This window comes from Lepisosteus platostomus, chromosome 4 (genome assembly GCF_059453375.1).
Source record: "Lepisosteus platostomus isolate fLepPlt1 chromosome 4, fLepPlt1.hap1, whole genome shotgun sequence".
Classification (NCBI taxonomy): Eukaryota; Metazoa; Chordata; class Actinopteri; order Semionotiformes; family Lepisosteidae; genus Lepisosteus; species Lepisosteus platostomus.
This window is the reverse complement of record NC_142614.1, coordinates 1,789,665-1,810,548: the sequence shown is the minus strand read 5'-3', so window position 1 is coordinate 1,810,548 and position 20,884 is coordinate 1,789,665. Positions and strand designations below refer to the sequence as shown.

Sequence of the window (20,884 nt, the reverse complement as noted above, 5' to 3'; positions counted from 1 at the left end):
ACCGGCAATGATTTCATTTTGTTGAGCTCATTTCTCTGCTGGTCTGGATTCTTTGTGCAGATCTGGGGGAAATTAAACTGTCTGTCTACAGCTCTCAGGGTGCCTTAGGTATCTGCAAACTGGTCAAGTGCCCTACAGCTAACATATGGAAAAATGACACAAAATTCTGTTGTTTTCCATCACAGAGGCAGCTATAACATATTTGGAGAAAATGTTCGTTCTTGACCATCAGTTGCGAAATCTAGAAAATGCTAAAATACAAATAACTATCAAAGTATTCATTCAGGTGTTCTCTGTATAGACTGTATACTGGTGGCAGCACATTATTCAAGATCAATATGAGATGAGATTAATTTGTTCAGACACAAAATAGTACTGTTTACAATTCTCCAGAATAATGTTCATAGATCTCCTTTGAAAGTTTTGCATCTTTGAGGCATGTCACAAATAACAATGTATCCATCCATTTTCTAACAGAATAATAATAATAATAATAATAATAATAATAATAATAATAATAATAATAGATAGATCATCATCATCATCATCTTTATTTATATAGCAACTTTAAAAGTAACATCTTAAAGCACTTTATAGTAGGTGTAAAAAAGGGTTAAAAACTGTTTTTAGGATAGCGAAATTCAAAATAAGCACATATAAGAAACACAAACAGTTAGAACTGCAGCAGAAGATGCATAGTCTTGAGAAAGTGGAGAAGACACAGATGTTAATTAAGTAAAAGCCTGAAGAGAAAGGTTTAGAGTCCGGACTCTAATTCACTCTCTGATATCCCTGAGGAGAGAATTCCAGAGTTTTGGGGTGCAGCAGGAGAAGTCTATGTCACCAATAGAGTGTAGACAGACATGGGAGACAGACAGGAGACCGGTGTCAGAGGAACGAAGATAATAGAACAACCTACCTGCGTAAGACTGATGCTGACAGGACAGACCTCCCTTCGTATAAAAACTCACATACTTTCTGCACTACTAAATTTTATTGTACAAAATTCCATCTGTGATGTTGGTTTTCTCTGAGCACACAAAAACAAAGGATCACAATCATGCAATGATTTTGAGGATGACTTCTCATCCAGCACATGTGGATGGTTTAAAATGTAGCATCTCCAGCACACAGCTGGAGGCCGTGAGTCGAAACACAGCCCAGGTGTCTGTGTGAGAAGTGTGTGCGATGGAATGGAAGTATTTATCACAAGACAGGTTTCAGTCAGATTGTGTTGCAAATCCTGTTCTCAAGACAAACACTCTAACAGAGGCTCACAACATAAAGCACAGAGTTCAAGGCACATTCTTCTGTAGATCACAGTGCAAAAGAACTGTCTCATCTCATCTCAAAGGTGACCCTCAGAATTCTACACTGCTACAGTAACCAGTGAAGTGGTCTCTTTAGACTACCTACTCCGAAAATAGACAAATCTGGTTACAAGAAAACAGTATTTGAAGTGTAGAGCCACAAGGTGCATGCAGCCGTTTTCTTAACGTGTTCCTGAAAAATATTTACCTTTCATTAATGTCCTTGCTTTTCTTAATGGGACTTTCCATGTCTCCGTGAAAGGAAGACAGTTCCTTCATTTCCACAGCCCTGAAAGGCATGTCAGCTCGCAGGCATCGCCATCGTCCTCCACGCGCCGTGTAAACCTGGAGACGGGTTCGAGGCTCCTTCACGTGGGGGGCGGGCCGTTGACGTAGTGCAGCATGAGCCGCAGGGAGCGGGCGAAGGTGTTGGCGCGATGGCAGCGGGGGTCGCTGGCGCCGGCCGGGAGCTGGCGCAGGAGGGCCAGGACGAGGGCCAGCGAGAGGAAGAGGAAGAGGGCGGCCTTGGCCAAGCGCAGGAGCACGGGGGCGTGGCGCCGCCGGGCAGCTCGACCGGTCCTGCTCTGTGGGACGCACTCCGCTCTGCAGAGGCAAAACACAGGGAGACGGCGTCAGGCAGAGGCACACTTGTGCAATGTGAATATATTACAGCACATACAGTACTGTATGACACAGTGATCACACAGTGGGTGTTTAATCATTATGAAGCAACAGTGAGCAGCACAGTGGTGTGGCAGATAGTGTAGCTGCCTCTCCTGTCTTCAGACATGGGGCCCAACGCAGACCCGTGCGGAGGACTCTGTGCGGAGCTTGCATGTTCCCCCGGGTCTGTGCAGGTACTCTCGGGGTGTTCTGGTTTCTTCTGCAGCCCGCTGGGTTATTTAGCGCCCCCAGATTGTCCCTGTGTGCTTGTGCCCAGCAATTGTCTGGCACCCCATCCAGGCTGCAGTGTACTGTGGTTGCAGTAACCCAGACGGATGAATAAAGAAAAGTAAAATCTGCTTCCATTTGTAGAGTGTTTTTATTCCAAAGGATCCCAAAGTGATTTTCAGGATATAAAGGAGGGGACTCACGTCATTCACAGCACCCAGCTGAACTTCTGGGTTAGAATTTGTTCTGCTCTGTATTTTCTCCTTTATTGTAGGAATGTGGTTGAAAATTAGCTACAACTAAGAGGCGCGTTCACTGTCAAACAGCATGCGTCACGTTGTGAGTGCCAAATTTTGTTAAAATATATTTTTTAGTTATGTACACAAATTTTTATAAAAGACATAAAGCTGTTTTTAGCAATTTTTATGTTTGCCATTCTAATCATGTGCTTCAGTTTGCACTACGTTCCTCCTGTGTTCTCCTTGTTTCTGAAAAATGAACATTATAAATGACAGTTTTGTTGTTTCACAGTACAAAAATAGCACTTTACTGACGTAGGGGGAAATATGAAAACTCAGAATCCCTGTTAACAGTTTAATACCGTAATCTTACTGATTCTCTAACTCTATATCTAGAAATGCCCTTTACAAGTTAGTTTCAGGAATAAAGCCTTGAGCTGTCTGCTGAAAGGCAGCAGGAGGAAAGGAAGAGGATCCGATTCTCTTGTTCCAGCTAAGCTGGTCTGATTGAATTCCAGGAGGTAACAAAGCTCTTACTCGGTATCGATGTTGATTTTGACTTCGGGGATGCCAGGGCAGTTGATGCTCTTGTCCTGGACCTGCTGCAAACAGAAGAGGTGAAAGAAAGACAAGGTGGGGAGTGGCCGAGGGTGGGGGTGGATATCTCTGGGTGTAAGATGACATTTCCACTACAGGCGCTACGGTATTGTGGGAAGACTGGATGTCACCAGTGCGCCTCAGGTCTGATATAAATGAATGTGGCATTTCTCTATACTACAGCCATGTCTGCTCTGGGTCAGCACTCAAGTCTAGACCTTCCCTTAGTCTGGTTTCTGTTGAACTGGGAGAAGAGAGTACCCGATTACCTGAGTCCTCCAGAGATGGGGTGCTAGTCACCCTAGTAAAGGCATTACCCAGCTATACAGCTGGGAGCACCAGGGCTGTCCACACTAGGGCTTGAAACAAACACGTAAACGAGCGAATGTTTAACCTGCATGCCCGGGTGCACGTCTGGGTGTCTCCTGCGTCTGCTCCACGGTGCGGGGCCGTTCGCGTCCGACACCTTCCCTTGTGTCCGACTCCGGGCGCTCCGCTCCTCCCCAGCAGGACCGGAAGTGAGGTGAAGAGGAGAGGCATTTCCTGGGACACATGGCATCCCCTCCTGAGGCAGCCTGAAGCACTGGCACAGGGATATAGACAGAGTCACTGTTCACGCAGCTACGCCACAGAGCCCCCGACAGTGAAGTCTCCAGGCTTCTACAGCTCTGATAGCAGTAGTGATTAACACTCCCTCTCCGCTCCAATGAGGTGGATTTTCGGGAGATAATGGGCGCAGAACGTGGAGCGCTGGTGCACACCAGCAGGTCTTATGAGGCACCCCCAAACCATCCATTTCTAAACAAAAGGAGCTGTACAGTGTTGAACCACAGTTCAGAGATCATTTGAAATGAAACCCAAGGCTGACCACTAAGCTAAGCACTCAACAGGGTTCTGTCAGGTGAACTGCACTTCTGTGTTTAGCCCTGTCCAGAGTTTTTGATTGCAGAGTAAAACAATCATCTACACAGGTCATCTTTGGACAGGCGATTTATACAGTCAGTACCTTCCGAGTGTCGTCAGTCTCCAGGGCTTCACCGTGAGCCGGCACCTCCAGTGCTCTGGGGGCCTGACGCAGAGGTGACTCCGTCTGCCCCAGCCACGCACTGATGCGCTCTGGGTCAAAGGTCACAGGCTCAGCCAGGTGTCCACTGGACGTCAAACGTGGCCCAGAAATGTGGTGAGGACTGTCTTCACCTGAAAAACACACCGGAATGTTCGAATGAATTCTACTCAGGTGTGCGAAGGTATTGAATGAAGCTGAGGCAAAAGGATGAGGAGGAATGCTCTGTGATAAGACAAACGCACTGAGTTTGAGGTGCTCATTTTCTAATGGCAGGGCCCTGTCGCTCCAGGCTGAGCTGCAGACAGCGCTGCGCATGGCTGTGGTGTGCAGGTGTGTGTGTGCGTCCCGCAGGCCCAGTGCCTTACCTGACTCCAGGCTGCCTGGCAGTGCAGAGGGGCCAGGCCGTCTCGAGCCCTCGTATCCCACATCGCATTCTGTGCCCTGAAGCAAACACAGGGGAACAAACCATGAGCCTCTTATCTCCATCCAGAGCTAGCTCATTACATGAACCCGGGGGCCTCACCACGTCTGCGGTGATCACGTCAGACTGCGACCCCAGCGAACTCAGGAAACTCCTTCTGTTGGCACACGTGTCCTTGGACAAGCTGTCTTCCTTATGGGGCAGCCCTGTGAAACAAAATGATGTCTGACTTTCATACATTTTAATTTGAAGCCACCAGTCAAGACCAATGTTTTTCACCTCTCCCGAAACCTGCCTGCCTGCCCCAGCAGGGTCAGCAGGCAGGGGTGTGGGAGTGATACAGGGACAGAAGAGAAATATGTTTGCCGCCAGCCCTGGATGGGGCACTAGGGAGGATCTGCAAGCTTTACTCGTAAGAAATCTGGGAAATTGGAAGTTTAGCAGCCGGAGTCAGTTCTCCTATCCTCTCCGGGGAGGCGCGTGGCTTACCCGTGATGACGCTGAAGTAGGAGGAGTCGGCGTCGTCGTGGGAACCGGACCCCCCCACGTCCACGGAGGGGTCCCACTCCAGGGCCAGGGAGTCCAGGCTGGAGCCGGGACCCAGGCCTGCGGCAGGGGAGAGGGAGCGCTGAGGATCCGACACGCTGCTCCGGTCGTAAATCCCCTCGTCTTCCCACTGCGCCTCCGAGTCGGAGCCGGAGTGCTGGTCCAACAGCAAGTCCTCCTCGAACACCTGGGGGACGGAAGGTAGGACGGGAGTGAGGGAGGACCCAGCACACCTGAACACCGCTGAGCACACAGCGCAGGAGTTCGCAACGCTCACTCCTGAGCCCAGCCCTGCATTCAGGAGACAGACATCAGGACTTTATTCCAACTCCAAATACTTCATTCATCCCAAGGGGGCAATTTAATTGTACATGGCTTATCAAAACAACCACTCAGGTCTGAAATGGGTGTCGCATTAAACTTCACCCCTGAAAGCTGCAGGATGCTGGTGCAGGAAGACAGCTGACCATCCCTGTGTTCAGGATCAGCACAGATCATTACAGACCTGGAGGTGTTCTAGGTAACCTAAAACGCTCAATGGCTGAAAGACCAGAAACAGAGCGTGTTTACTCCAATAAAGCCAGTAATTCGCTCAAGTGGTGCTGATGGGAAATGAGCCGCCCTGGAGTTCTGCAGGAGGGGAGTGCCAGAGCTCACCAGTCGCATGCTGAGCAGACGCGTGTGCAGCCGCGCCACCCCGTCGAAGACCCGGGCGCAGTACAGCAGCAGCTCCTGCAGCTCCTCCTCGATCTCCTCGGCGTCGCCAGGCTCACTGCGCTGGATCAGCCTCTCGCCCCACTCCAGCAGGCCGGTCAGCCGCTCCGCGTTCTCCCCAACCAGCACCTGGAAGGTCTGCGCGCACACACCTCCCGCCAGTCAGCCCAGTGAGGAGCGAGCTCAACACACAGCGTCACCGCCGCGGGCCTCTGATTGTATGTCACTGTAGCTCCTCCCCTCTCCCCATCCCTCCTTCATCTCTCCCCCATCCCTCCTTCATCTCTCCCCCATCTCTCCTTCATCTCTCCCCCATCTCTCCTTCATCTCTCCTCCCCTCTCCCCCATCCCTCCTTCATCTCTCCTCCCCTCTCCCCCATCCCTCCTCCCCTCTCCCCCATTTCTCCTTCATCTCTCCTCCCCTCTCCCCATCTCTCCTCCCCTCTCCCCCATCCCTCCTTCATCTCTCCTCCCCTCCCCCCCATCTCTCCTCCCCTCTCCCCCATCCCTCCTTCATCTCTCCTCCCCTCCCCCCCATCTCTCCTTCATCTCTCCTCCCCTCTCCCCATCTCTCCTCCCCTCTCCCCATCGCTCCTTCATCTCCCCTCTCCCCATCTCTCCTCCCCTCTCCCCCATCCCTCCTTCATCTCTCCCCCATCCCTCCTTCATCTCTCCTCCCCTCTCCCCCATCCCTCCTTCATCTCTCCCCCATCCCTCCTTCATCTCTCCTCCCCTCTCCCCATCTCTCCTTCATCTCTCCTCCCCTCTCCTCATCTCTCCTGCATCTCTCCTCCATCTCTCCCTCCTTCTCACCTGCAGCTCCTGCATCTCTCCTCCCCTCCTGCATCTCTCCCTCCCTCTCACCTGCAGCTCCTTCATCTTTTCCGAGCTGTTGTTCCCAGAGAAGTGCTCCACTTCAGTCAGCCGGAGGTTCAGCTCTGCCAGCCAGATGGCGATGTCCTCTCTCTCGCTTTCAAACTCCTCCCGCTGGTTGACAAAGTGCTGCAGAAGACCAGAAGATACAACACATTCACCAGTGCACTGGCAGTCCCATCCATTAGCTGTTCTGTTTCATGGGGGGAGGAAACATCTCCCATTCTTCCGCGTAATGAATTAGTACAGGTGTTTTTACCAGTTGTCTCTATCTTGTGGGTTTCGTGTTGTTGTCCTGATATAGCTTTTGTAAGGTGCATGCTTCCCCTGTGATTTAGCAGTTGTGCATTAACTTGCTTCTCATCATCTGGTTCCACTGTCTCATTGCCTTGGGCTATTAGCATAGTTGTATTGCCTACAGTGTGAACACATCTCACCACACCAAAGAGCTGGGCAGTGCTGTGGGTTTGTTTCTTGCCATGCTCAGGATGTTTCTCAGTTTGCACCGTCCCCGAAGCCTAGATGTTGCATTCTGCATTGGTGTTGTGCAAACAAGTGGTTCCCCGAGGGGGTGTTTCTGGAGAGGGGCTTGAAGAGTCAACCTTGAGCCTGCGGCACACGTTGTCCACGGTCCTGCTGAGGAGGTCCCAGCGCTGGCTGCTGTCCTGGAAGAGGAGCTGCAGTTTTGTGCCCACCTCACAGCCGTAGACCCTCGCCAGGCACCGGTACTGCATGTTCATGGACTGCAGCTGAGACAGACGAGCTCTCACCTCCCTCTGCAAGCCCTGGCGCCAAAGACAACACCTCACTGGAACACACCGCAGCTGAGACACGCTTCGCACAATTAGGCTTAGGAGAACCCTGCCTGACAAGCCAAGGTTTTGGGTCACATGTCTTCATTAGCTTTAGCCTTTGACAGCTTAATTAAAGCTGCATTGCAAACCAAGGACATTCCCAGCAAGAAACCAGCCTGTGGCTCTAAAATGCAGGGATATCAAACTCTGTTCTTTGATGGTATTTAGTGTTGCTTTCACCTGCATGAGGACTGGAAGAATTGTCTCCAGGTGAGAGAGATGCGAGTTTTTATTTCTGAGCCCTAATGTGCAGGCCTGGAAAGGAAGAGGCTAATCTTAGCTGGCCCGGATGCTTTCGCCTCACCTCAAACTTCCTCAGCTCCTCCTTGGCAGTGATGTACGGGACCTGGGCGGAGTTGGGGTTGGCGGCAGAGCTCTCAGCCAATCGCAGCCAGTCGCCGAAGTGTGAGTGGGCCTTCAGGAACTGCTGCCACAGCCTCCAGCCCTGCTCCAGCCTCAGATACACAGACACACAATGCTGGATTCAACAAGGACCCTGGCTTTGTGAAACAAGTGCTACTACACGGCTTATATACACACCGGACTACAACTAAGATTGAAAGTTTAAATTGGACTGGAAGACCCAATGACCCTCACCTTTCATTAGAGTGCTCGCAGAAGTCACCGATGCTACTGTACACACTAGCACACAGCGCAATAATCCGAGAGATCACCTGTCCTTTATGTCATGCTTACCTGCTCGCTTGCAGGCACATGTTGTGAGAAACCAAAAAATGACTGAAAGACTCCAGAGGACAAATATCAATTGCACAGCTTGGATGCTTTTCTCTCTGTGCCCATAACTCTTCGTTTCAGTCCTCCCAGATTTCAGCCTTGCCTAGTTTCCAGCCCCAGTACGTTGGTCTCTTCTTCGAGAAGAAAGAAAAGCATGAGCACAACCATACTCACTGGATATGCATTTCCAAGGAGGTGTTGCAAACATGGCAGTGGGTATTTTGGCACCCCATCACCAGCGGAGGTGCTGGATATAGGTGGTTTCCATTCATCTCCAGTGGGATGAGGTACTGGCTGACTTCAGGAGTCGGCTCCGGGTCCAGTTCCCCACGGCGGGCCTGGCCATCGGGGGCCTCGTGTCCGTCAAGGGCCTCTCGCTGGTCCTCCTCATGCCAGCGGCAGCCTAGGGCCTCCAGGCTGCGGAGGCCAAGAGGGTTGAGTTGGCCACCAGAGCTCCCTGTTCCTCCCACTGGGGAATCTCCGGGCATCTTGGCATCACAGAGGACAACCTGCAGGATGGGAGACGAAGAGCCGTTGGCCAAGCGGTCTGGAGGGGCCACAGAGAATCACCCCATTGACACCTGGGAAAGACGTCAGTCCGGCTTCAGTCATTGCAAGGTCAGGCACAGCACAGGCTGGAACGCTATGTGTTCCTTCTTGCTGCGGCTGACAGTTTTCCAGTATAAAACTATCAAGCTGGAATCAATTCTAACCACAAACGTATAACATTTGACTAAGTTAGACAGAAGATCTTAGAAGGAGAGAGAAATCTACATGGAGGAGTCCTCTCAGAGATATAAAACAGCTGTAATTAAAGGAGCGATCTGGGATCACGGTGGCTTTCTCTGACCTAGTCGTGTATTCAGTAAACTCCAGTGCTCTTATCTTGGTTGTGGTACACGGCTTCCATAAATTAGGAAACTGACTTTTATGTTTGTAAAAAAAACATTAATTGTAATCATGCTAGATTAAAAATCTGGTGGAAACATCGGAGAACCTCCAGAACTTGATCAGCAGAGTCCTGTGTTGGAAAGATAAGAGGGCCCGACTCTGAGATTTACTGCTCAACCTGTAATTAGACATCATAATTCAAGCCACAATTACGGCAGCGCCGCACAAAAATCTCATCTGGTTAGACCCCATCAGGAAAAAAGGCTCAGTCAGTGATTCGTAGCCTGTGACTTGTATTGCAGAAGAATTCAGAATATATTAGTGGTACAGAGGATTGCCTGAACTTGCAGAGGCAGACTGTCACAATGTGTTAATTGAGTGGCTGTACATCTGCAGAGGAGATTCTAGGAGCTGTACAGAGGTTTTTTTTTCCTTTAGCTCCCAGTAGGGGAAACCCTTTTCAAACAGCCCAGTTTTACAATGGCTTTTTTCCTGCTCCCCAGGCAACAGAGTGCCTGTCAACCTCCACGTAATCAGTGGCTCATAAGGTGTTTCTGGAGACAACACACAGATACTTTGTATGTCGTGATCTAATACGACATGCCCTTGAAGTCAACCCCCCTCCAATAACGTTACTTTGTCAGTAAATTACAAGGATGGAGAAGTGATTGTTTGCTCACTAGGCAAGGAGACTTGTTCACCATAAGAGACGGGTTTAGCCACTACTGACCCTGTCCAGTGCTCCTGGCAAAGCCAATTTAACCAACAGCCCCTCTACTGTCCCCTTCCCTCCCAGCTCTCCCTCTCTCGCTAAACACTGGGCTCCAAAGGTCACAGAGCCCAGTAATAAAAGTCTTATCAGCCTGACAGACAGAACAGTGTATTGAGAAATTGGTGGCAGGCAGGTGAGGCAAACACTGTTAATAAGGTTTTAGTGCCTGTCATAAACATATGTGTTGTACACCACAACAGCAGCCAGTTGCTTAGAGGAAAATTTACAATTAGGGGAATTCAGCTCCTTTTTTCCCCAAGAATCACCATTATACTGACCGTAACTCTTTGTTTAAATCCTTCCAGATCTCAGCTTAGTTTCTCTGCTTAGTTTCCAGGCCCAGTACATTGTCTTTCCCTGTGTCCCTGTGTAATAGGGATGTCTATCCCTATTATACTGTTGGTTAGAAAATGGAGGTTTTGAGTGTAGTTTAAACTGGGCATCTCCTGCCCAGGTCCTGGTCTTGAACTAGAGCAGGGTTGGGCAGTCCTGGTCCTAGACTGCTGGTTGCCAGCAGCCTTTATTCCATCTCAGCTCTTAAAAACTTAAATCTGCTCAATACTGGCTTATTTGGACCAATTAAATAGCTTCTCACTGCTCTTCAGGAGCCGGTGCTTGTACACAGTGTTTCTGATCCAAAGCCCTAGGGAACGCCTGTGCTTGCTGGTTCTCCCTCCTTCCCGCTGAGCTCTAAATCCCCAGCGCCTGCTGATGTCTTTAATACTGTACATCCGATTACTCGTTTAGACCTTTCACTGCTTCTGCACATCAGTCCTGACTTTCAAAGATACCCTGCTTCAAGGGTATTGATTCCAGCAGTTTTAGCACACAGAACTTTAAACAGCCTCTCCTGTTCTTGCTCACTCTTGCTGCCGACAGAACAGCTGGGGGTGTCAACGTATTAAACGCTAGCGCGTCCGACTCCAGATCCGAAGGCCGCGTGTTCAAATCACGTCGGGGTCAGCTAATGCTTTTTGAGGGCGGTGTGGAAGCTCTGTGGCTCAGGATCCGCGCCTGTGGCTGGAAGGTTTCCGGTTCGTATCCCGTGGCCGGCAGAGGAGTCCTACTCCGTTGGGCCCCTGAGCAAGGCCCTTCACCCCCGCTGCTCCAGGGGCGCAGTATAAATGGCTGACCCTGTGCTCTGACCCCAGGCTTCTCTCCCTGTCTGTGTGTCCCATGGAGAGCAAGCTGGGGTCTGTGAAAAGACAATTTATTTGGATACACTTCAGACAACAGACAATGAGGGGAGCCCTGAATCTCAGGAAATGGTACAGGGTTGATACCAGTTGCAATTCCTTTCCACATTTCAGTATAACATATGCTTCACACACAAGGGCACAATTCTGACTATCAAACAAGCATGGAAGCAGCTCGAGTCTGAGAAAGTTTGACGACAATGCAGATATGCAATATGCAGCAATTTGAAAAAAAAACACCAGCAGAGAACACGCCTGTACATTCTCAATAACGAGTATGGATCATATATACCCAAGGTGTTTATACATCTATATAATTATACCCAAGGAAAGTAAAAAAAATCCTTTGCTGTCTCACTGTTGCTTTTTGTTGAATGTAAGGAAAGGTTCCTTTCTGTCTTTTTGGGAATAAAGGGGTGGATAGATAACATAATACTGTGAAGAATTTCAATCATTGTTTAAAAATAATACTGTGCAAATGTATTCTTTGCTGCAGGGCTTTAAGTTTCTTCAGCATGGCAAGACAAAGCTGCCTGCGCACAGATCTTCAGCAATCTGAGTGAAACAGGAGACGGGTTTCAGCAGGAGTATATGGACATATCAAGTTTCCAGCTTTATTCATTGCGTGTGACATACTGACCTGGATCCTGTACTTAAAATTGGGTCAGGTTTCATTTTGGCTCCTCAGAAAAATTATTTTTCTTGAGATGGCTTGAGCCTGAGACACAGAGCCTTTACAAGAAAACACAACAGACTGAATCAGAATCAGAGAGGTGATTATTTGGATGTTTTATGTGGGAGAAATGAAGAGATGGCCTGTAACAGACACTGCGTTAGTATGTTGTGTCTTGGAAGCAGATCAGATCAGAGAAAGTGAGAAACTGCTTCACCAGTTAGATTAAGGGAACTTTAGGATGGCCAAATTATACAGTCCCAGAGTGGAATTTAGCCAGGACACCACAGTTAACAGTCCTACTCTCATGAATAGTGCTCTGGGACCTGTCATGGTGAAGCAGTCAGAACCTCAGTTTAATGTCTTTTAACAAAGACCTCCACCTCCTGCAGTACTGCCATCATACTGGACTATTGGTTTGGAAAGGGGACACAAGAGGAAGGACAGCCCCCTGCTGGTGTGGCAGTATGTGATGAGTCCCACCACTGCACGTTCTGATATCTGGTTAAGAAAGGGGCCTTTCTCAATTTCCCTTTTACAGAAATAAGAAAAGGCATGAGGCAAAACTATGCTTAAAGCTTGTTGGAATAAGAATAAAAGGAGCCCATCCTGAAATATATTTCCAAAGTTATAATTCTATGAAGTGGTGTCACATTGAAAAGAGGTGACCTAGATAGTTTCAGACATGAACAGTCAAATAGTTTATACTTAATTGACATTTTTAATTCTGCCTCAGGAAAATCATTAAAGGATAAAAAAGTAAGAAACTGGGACAAGAACAATTGTAAGATACTCATTTGTTGATCATTGTCTCTTACCAAGTAGCCTGTAGATATTAACAAAGTGTCTACGACTTTAGTCTCTCTGGGTACAGATGAATGGCAATTGGATTAGCACAAACAGTGTGTTTGGCAGTGAGCAGTGAGCTTTGAGACAAGCAGGACCACTTTAGTTCTGTTAAAATGAGCTTTCGATTACATCAAAGTAAGGTGCCTTGCCTATTCTTGGCCAGCCTGTTTGATTCATGGCCCTGGACTGCAGCCCAGCAATAAAGCAGTTCCTGGGAATCTAGGAACAAACACAGCTCTGCCCATCTTCTCCAGGCACTGAACTAATATTTGTCCTCCACTTTTAGGTTATAAGTGGTAAAGCTATTTATAAATACACACACAGAAAAGAGTCGCCTATCACAAAAATAAATGAGACTTCCAACTATAAGAGACTACAGTATGTGAACATTGATCTTAGAACGTCTGCTTATCTGGAGGTAAGGCTGTTAAAAATACACTTACGCACAGTCTGGGTCGACTGGCAAGTTCATTGATGCTGTTTCAATACTGACACATTGAAACAGCTTGATATGAGTGAAGGACGATGCAGTGTGACCACTGCACTGTGGAGAAGTGAGCTGGTAGTTCCTGCAATATCCCAAAACTGTATCCTGTCCTACTCTGCCACTGTAGGATTTACCATGATTTCCCTCTGGTGTCATTGTTGTGGTTCTCCTTTCGCTGTAGTATGTTACAGGGAACTCTGAAAGGAGAAGTAGCATTACTAATGCTCCTGTACTAGATAGCCCAGTAGATCTGCAGAATCCATGAAAAATACCACCACTTAGTGTTTCTGTGTAGCCGGGGGCCTTGAAAATGTGCAATTAAACTACAGAGTGACTTTAAATGCTTGTTCCTTCTAACTTAACTGACTTTCTGTTTGCAGCTCTGCTGCCTGTTTAACTGCCGTGTTTAGTGAGCTCACAAAAGGGCTTCAGGATGGAAAACTCATAATGGTCCCGTCTTGGAAGGGCTCTCCCTCCCCCTGGAGGGAAATGAGTTAGAAAAAACAAGTGATGTGTGATCCGTTCCTGCAACAGGCTTGCCGCTGGCTTACAGGGGTGCCGTTGGCCTCCCGGGTCTGTTGTGGTCTTCAGCTATGGGCTCCTGCAAACATTCAGTGTTTGTGGGACTTGCTCTACCTGTGATTACTTTGACTGCTATTCGAGACGGGCTGGGAGGTGCACGTCACAACGCCCCAACTTTATTCAGATAAGAAAAAACGGGAGGAACTGATGCGGGAGAGAGAATCACAGCGCTTCACTGGGCAATTCCAGGGAGCACAGAACACACGTCCTGCACGCTGTCTCCTGGGTCAGGCCTCGTCCCTGCGACTTTCAAACGGCACACAGAGGTCTCTCCATCCTTCTGTGGGCAGTCACTGTATCCGCTGAATATTTATAAATCTTCTAACTGACCACTGCTTCCAGCCTGTCCTCTGGTTTGTCTTGTGTAACAGTTCCCTCATCGGCCCTACAAGGACTCCAGCCTACATGAGACGACTGCTCTCTGCAGAAGGAGCCCTGGTGTATGTCCAGCCTGTTGTAAAGATATCTTTAAAGCTTCGAGCTGTACAATTGTTGGGGTCATCAAGCGAGGCATGCAGTAATCCAATTAAAGGCAACGCCAACTTGTTACCAAAACAAGGTGACCCCTTCGGTCCTTCAGGACCCGTGTCAGGCGCCTGGGGTATTAATAAATCAACAGCAAGTCCACGCTGTCGAGATCACACAAAGCTGGTCGCATTAAAACAACATCTTTTTTTCCCAGCGAGGAAGATAAACACTGCCCCCCCCCAGCCCCCTGCTGCTCCTGCCTGAAGGGCTCTCTGCTGCTGTCAGGAGAGATTCCCGTCTTCCCTGTTCGCTCCGGGACACGCTGGAGACAGGCTGGCCCCGTCCCTCTGCTCCAGCGGAGTGAGAGAGGCTGTTGTCATGGGGAGAACAAAAGCACCCAAAATCTAGCAAACACACCTTTCTGCCTCTCGCTCGCCGACAGCGCGGGGAGAACTCGGCCCCGACACCCGATCTGCTGCCGGCTGAGGAGCGGAGACTCCCTCCACAGAGCGCAGCACAGTGTGCGACCCGCACCCCCGTCCGGCGGCGTCTCCTGCCTCTCCTGTGCTGTGAGCACTGTCCCACCTGCAGCCACTCTTCTCTCCAGAAGAGAGGGGCACAGGGCAGAAAGGAGCAAAGCCTCCTTCCTCAGCACCTCCGCGCCTGGGAGACAGGGAGGGAGGGGGGAGAGGCGGTATAGCAGACGACATTTTGGCCTTTCAGTTCCACTGTGGAGAAACTGCCTTGTCCTTAGTCGGCCTAAGAACAAAGGAAAGGTCACAAGCCCATCGAGTCTGGTTGATCTGAGGAGTCTCATCGAGCCATTTACTTAAAGCAGCAAGGGTCCTGGCTTCCACAAGGCTGGGCAGCCCGTTCCGTACACCCCCAACAAACTGGGCTAGACAGTGCCTCTTGCTCTGGATGTTAAACTGTTTAGGCAGGCAGTTTGCCACCGAGGGTCGAATGGAGCCTTGACTTTCCTCTCCTCTCCAGGTGGAGGTGCTGGCTGGGTTAAAGTGTGCCAGTGTGTGTGTGTGCATGTGTGTGCGCGTGGGCCCGTGCCTGCGTGTGCGTTTGCCTCCGTGTGCGCCTGCTTGTGGGCACAGCTGTGTGCGTGCACCTGCATGTGCGCCTGTCTGCGCATCTGCGTGTGCGCATGTTTCTTACAGCAGGCAGACAGGTGAAGTTTTTCTTAGCTTGACTGTTTCGCTGTTCCCTTCTAGGTGACCAGCTTAGACGAGCTCCTTCTGAATCTCACTGCAGCAGGACTGGCGCTTGGAGGGAGCCGGGTGCTGGCAAAATGAGAGAACTGCAAGGGCTACGACAGTTCCTTGACATTTATTTTTAATGTTACTTTTAACTTCTTAACTCCTGGGTGTTAAATACACAGGCTTTTTTAAAGCCATTCAAGACTTCTTACGGGAGTCTGCACTGAAAGCCATGCCATTATTTATTTGATTTTTTTAATAGGTTATTATGTCAAGATTAAAATCATCATTAGAAAACTGCATACCTAATTAACAGGCAGACAATCCTAACAATGCACTAAAATGACAAAACAACTGCAGTTACACTGAATTAAGCATACCACCCAAAACTCTCATGAAAAAAACAATTAGCTGCAGCCCTGGTGTTTGTTGCTCACTCCTTGATCCGTTTCCCTGACAGACGGAGCCCTGGGGAAATGCACAGGTTCGAGGAAGATCATTCTGCTCGTTCTGCTCCAGCCCCGTGTCGTGACAAACAAGGCGGCTCACAGGAGTCCCCCGAGGTCACGCTGGTGACACGCTGACGATTGCTTAGCCCCCCCAGGGGGTGGCAGGCAGCCCACAGGGAGGAGCACTGTGTTGGCACAAGGAGTGAGTGAGCTCAGGGCTCCAGTCCCATCACCCATCCCTGAGGGGCCTCGAGGAGCCACACAGAGCGCCCCAGTAAACGCCCTGCAGTGTACTGATCGTGGCTGTAAATGTGAATTTACTGTCGATTGCCTGGTTAAATAAAGAACAACAAAAAAACACTGTAGCCATTTTGTTTTGTGACTCAAGCGTGAGTCCGAAACTGGGCTGTAGGCCATGTCTCATTTGCAGGGCTGTTTTTTTTTTTCTTCCTGGTGTGAGATTACAAAAAAAACAAACCTGTCGTCTGTCCTCACAGCGATCTGCTGCAACAGAACAACGAGAAACAAGAAACCAGACGAAAACACAGCAGCTCTGGTGCCAGCCTCTGGACGTGGCACCCAGGCCGCTGGCAAGATGAGCACACTCCGCACGTCCACACACTCGGCCACACTGCAGGCGCTTGCCGTTTATCGCTCCTGTAGCTTCAGCGCTTGGCTCTGTACGGTGCCCGACTCTTTCGTCCTTATTTTTATACGAGCGCCGGCCTGTTTTTATACATCACAGCTCTGAACCAGCAGACTGAGAATGGAAAGGCTGCGGTCTGGGTTTACATTTACTGCATTTAAGCTTTATTTTCCAGTCTGGAAGGTTTCTCCTGCCCACATAGTCTTACAAATTGCAACACCATGTGCAGGTCTTTATGGTAGATTTGTAAACCCAGTGTGACAGCACAGAGAAACACTTACAGATCACTACCAGATTTGACTAGAGTATTTTTATTTGCAGGTCCGAGTTATATTTGTGAGACAACACCAAGAGCAAAATGAATCAAGCACAAACACATTTAGACTTGGGGCAGATGTACCTGATGGACAGAGATCTCTTTTTAATACAGCAAGGCTCTGTAATCAAAAATCCCACAAGCATTAAGACAGCTGCAGGGAAGCAATCTCTATAAGCCGTTGATAAATATCAAGTATTCAGTTATCTCCATTAGGGAATGCATGGTGGAATTACTACAGCAAAACCTTTATTATTCATATGCATATCACATTTAAATCTAAGCTATTAAATGAATATCTGGCAAATAACCAGGATCACTGAAATATCACCTAAAAGATCTTTAAAGAAACAGTTTAGACATAAATCACTTCACTTGACAACCTCAAACAACAAAGGCCGGACTTTTCATCTGAACTTTTTTTCAAGTTGATAAGGTTCTGATAAAAAGGCGCACTGTGAAGCCATGTAACATAGTGTTAAGAAAAAAAGACCAGCACAGTCTTTCCAGATAAGCGTATCAATATTGATGTGGCTCAGTCTGATGTCTGCTGCATTAACATTTGCCCTGCTTAAACCCAGGAAATCTCCCTTTAAATCCAGCGTTATCCAATCAAATATACCTGATCTGTCATTTCTGCAGATGACAACAGAGACCGAATTGAGCTCCTACTCCTCAGTTTTCATTCTGGGTATTTTTATCCCTGTCCAGAGGGGAAGCTATTCTGTTTTCTGCTGCAGCACATCTCGCTGCAAATGTGCAGTCCCAGCAGCAGCCATCTTGTTTTCAATCAACTGACAGCTGCTGTACGGACGAAAAGCATCGCGCTGGGACCCGACTTATTCGTAGCAAGCTGTCCCTGATGGCAGTGTCCCGGAGCACCGACTTCCTGGAAAAACGCCGCGACAGAAGCAGTAAACAGGGCTCTGTACTGCCTGCTCGGATCAGGATGAGGATAAATAAGCAGAGATGTTCAGCAAAGGACAAGGACAAGAAAGTTAGCCTATGCCAGTGCCAGTCCTTTCTTATGGAAACCACTCACGACAGGCACAGAAGTCTTCTTTATCAACAGCTCAGCAGCTGTCATTAGGATTGAAAGAAACACTGTGATTCTAGAGGGTTTTTTTTGTAATAAAAAAGGAAAAAAAAACAGTTCCTATACAAAGTGAATCAAATTATTTGTATTACTTGTTAATATTTAATTTTACTGCAAGGTAATAGATTTTTCCCCATAGACCTTCCTGTAACATTGTGACCTTTTCAATAATAGGATCTCTAATACAAGTGACCTGGAACAGTATACAGGCTAAGAACCCAGACATTACCGAGGTTCACAAAGATGTGAACTGTGCCCTGATTATGCTGTACAAGCTCGGCTATGTTCTCTTTTTGGAGTTTCTGAAACACAAAATCATCCTTAAATTAAACATTCCAGAAACCTCTGCCACTCAGCGTACTTTCATTTAATTATCCATTTGTTTAACCCTTATTGTCTCTAGTGCTTGTACTACCTGCAAGACCGCAGGTGTTTTAGAGCACAAATAAAAATAAACCTGAGCTCATTCACAACACACGCGTTCTTATTTTTCTCACACAGCTGGATGTCACCCTCTGCTCCAGGAGACCCTTAATGCCTTGACACCAGTCTACCCTTTATTTCAGCTTTCCCAGGACAGTTCCCCCTGCAATTTCAATTTCGTGATTCTGTCCTCTGCAAAAAAGGGGACAAGCAGTGTGTGAATACCAGCATGGCAAGAGCCTCCAGTACTAGACCCTCACTGGGGCTATCAATACTGCAGCACAGCTTGGCAGCAGCTCATGTTTCTGACACCTGGGGCTGTTACCCTACTAGCAGCAGTTACCTCCTGTCCAGGGGCAGGGACTGGCAAGAAAGAGATTATTTATCCGCAGCCTGTTGATAAGAGAGCTTGGAGCGGCTTTGAATCAGGGAGCAGAGGTTGAGGAAGTACGATGGATTCCACATCTTTGTTAAAGAGCAAAACAAGACGTCAGCGTTAAGGCAGGCCGGTTCCACAGGTGAAGCAGAGAAACAAGTGACTTCTCATGCACACAGGACGAGCCCCCCGGGACAAATTAAAACAATTCTACGCCTTCAGGGGAATATTCTAAACCCAGACACTGAAGTTTAAAACCCAAGAACAGGAGTGTTTCTGTTTGGCCCCTCGGAGACTCATTTGCATTTCTGGAGATATTCCGACGCTGTTTCGCGTTTACGGGGGGTTTCTGTAGTAAAATCTGATGTAGAAGGTTTTTTGGGGGTGCCAGAACAATGTGGCTCATCATTTGGAACGTAAATGAGACTGTGAAAGCCATGAAAACAAACCCCACAATATCGAACTCAACTCATAGTACTCTGTTAATCCAACACCTCAAGAAGACCTCTATACTATGGGCTTGGCTTGAGATTCCACAACACACTTCTGTATTTTTATTCCAGATACCCTACCCTGCGGGTGTGACAAAGCGCGTCCCTAAAGTAACTTGTGATTCATTTAACTTATTGGCATAACCTTAATGCGAAACGAAGGAAAAACCGGTTCTTAAGCAACGCCTCGAGTGTCGGCCCAAGGGCTGCTTACACACTGTTTACTAGAGGCCCTCACACGCTCATGGCCCTGCCTCTCGTCACCATCACATGACCGCTGACAGACTAGCACGGAGAAAAAGAAAACTACTTTTGTATCCTGCGCCATAAACCTTAAAAATTGGTGCAGATTCGTGACCCGAGCTCTCTTGATAAACACTCTCTTACAGTCCCAGCCTCGGCTTTGTCTCCCAGTCATATGGTGGGCATCTTCCTTGATCGCGATCAGAAATCGCGATTTCATTTCTGAGTCACTACTGTAGGTAAAACCAGCGGTGACGGTACGCAAACGGTAAATCAGAGAAAAGCGCCACCAGCTGTAAAGCGAAATGACTTTTAACTCTTCGCTATGATCGGAGACATGAACCGCTTGAAGCCCCCCCTCACACTAACTGGACACGACGTGACCTTCGTGGCCCCAGTCCGGACGGAGGCCGGCAGACTGCCCTGTGTCCTCAAGCGGAGTGTTTTGGAGCAGGTGTCTCACAATCAGTTCGCTTCCGTCCTATCAGATAGATCGCAGATCAGCGACGGGATTGTGTTCCCCAAGATGCCACGTTAGGTCAGTCTCAATCTCAAGCGTGTCGCGTCCGGTGTCGTCTTTGCTCCACTTGGAAACGTTGTTACAAATGCAAACTATTTCACCGGCACAGGAGTGGCGAGGGTGCGAGTCTGCAAACGCACAAGCCACCCGAGATGCAACAGAAACGAAACTACACGCTAGAAGAAACCTCTGTCACAGACACACACACACAAAAACAGTTAAACTCTTGAAAACTTACGCTCCTGTTGTCTCTTCATACCAGAGCCAGGGAGAGAATTGTTGTATATCTCTTTGTTGGGGAACTCAGTAACGGGAGGTCAGTACACTACCCGATCAGTCCATTTCTCATAATACCTTTCCCAATGTGTATATATGTAACACTAATAAAGAGACTTCCGCACCGGCTTGCTTGCAGACGGAAAATCGGTGACCGGCGTTTCTTCCGTTTCCAGCCAACTGTCGGGATCTCACCAAAGAAGCAGGAGGCTGGGTGGTGCTGACCAGAAACCAACCTGTCGCTCTGAGTAGCGCCACAGGTGAGCAAACACTGCACTCTCGGCGGCTTGCCTGCGTTTCGAGGCTACAGGTAATCTGATGCTCCTTCCCGTCAGAGGCCACACCTTCGGCGCTAGCGCCGGGGTGCGAGGGCTCAGACGGTCGTTTCACTGCGCCACTGCATGAACACTGCCCAGGTGGAAAGGATCGCCTTTTCCTTTAAACTGACTTATTCCCTTTATTTTTCACGACTCCGTTCGTAGTAGCCAAAAAGTTTCACTGTTACTATAATTTCAGCATTATTAGCTCCGAGACTTTATCTGGAAAAAAAAACTCTAAATATTGCTTGTATTCTTCAGGATTTATAAACAGTAAACAAAAATCGCAAACTTAAAAACGACACCCTTGCGTCGCTGTCTTTAAATCAATTCTGTGTGAAGACTACAAGAGGAGGAGT

General features: G+C 48.5%; 1 protein-coding gene across 7 annotated transcripts; it reads right to left on the bottom strand.

The window, feature by feature from the left end:
• Nucleotides 1–532: 532 nt before the first annotated feature.
• On the bottom strand, nt 533–20,530 carry LOC148672075 (uncharacterized). 7 transcript variants are annotated; one of them, XM_088627416.1, is made up of 13 exons: nt 20,171–20,528; nt 8,421–8,755; nt 7,816–7,966; nt 7,260–7,442; nt 6,649–6,786; nt 5,728–5,922; nt 5,014–5,257; nt 4,627–4,730; nt 4,469–4,544; nt 4,044–4,234; nt 3,432–3,620; nt 2,984–3,042; nt 1,540–1,913 (listed from the first exon to the last, which is right to left on the bottom strand). In XM_088627416.1, the coding sequence occupies exons 2-13, from the start codon at nt 8,732–8,734 to the stop codon at nt 1,679–1,681; spliced, it is 2,079 nt and encodes a 692-aa protein (XP_088483542.1). In that variant the 5' UTR covers nt 8,735–8,755; nt 20,171–20,528; the 3' UTR covers nt 1,540–1,678. The 7 variants fall into 7 exon arrangements, with proteins under 7 accessions (XP_088483538.1, XP_088483539.1, XP_088483544.1 ...); XM_088627417.1 differs by having other exon boundaries at nt 2,984–3,039; XM_088627414.1 differs by having other exon boundaries at nt 2,978–3,042; nt 20,171–20,527.
• Nucleotides 20,531–20,884: the final 354 nt, after the last annotated feature.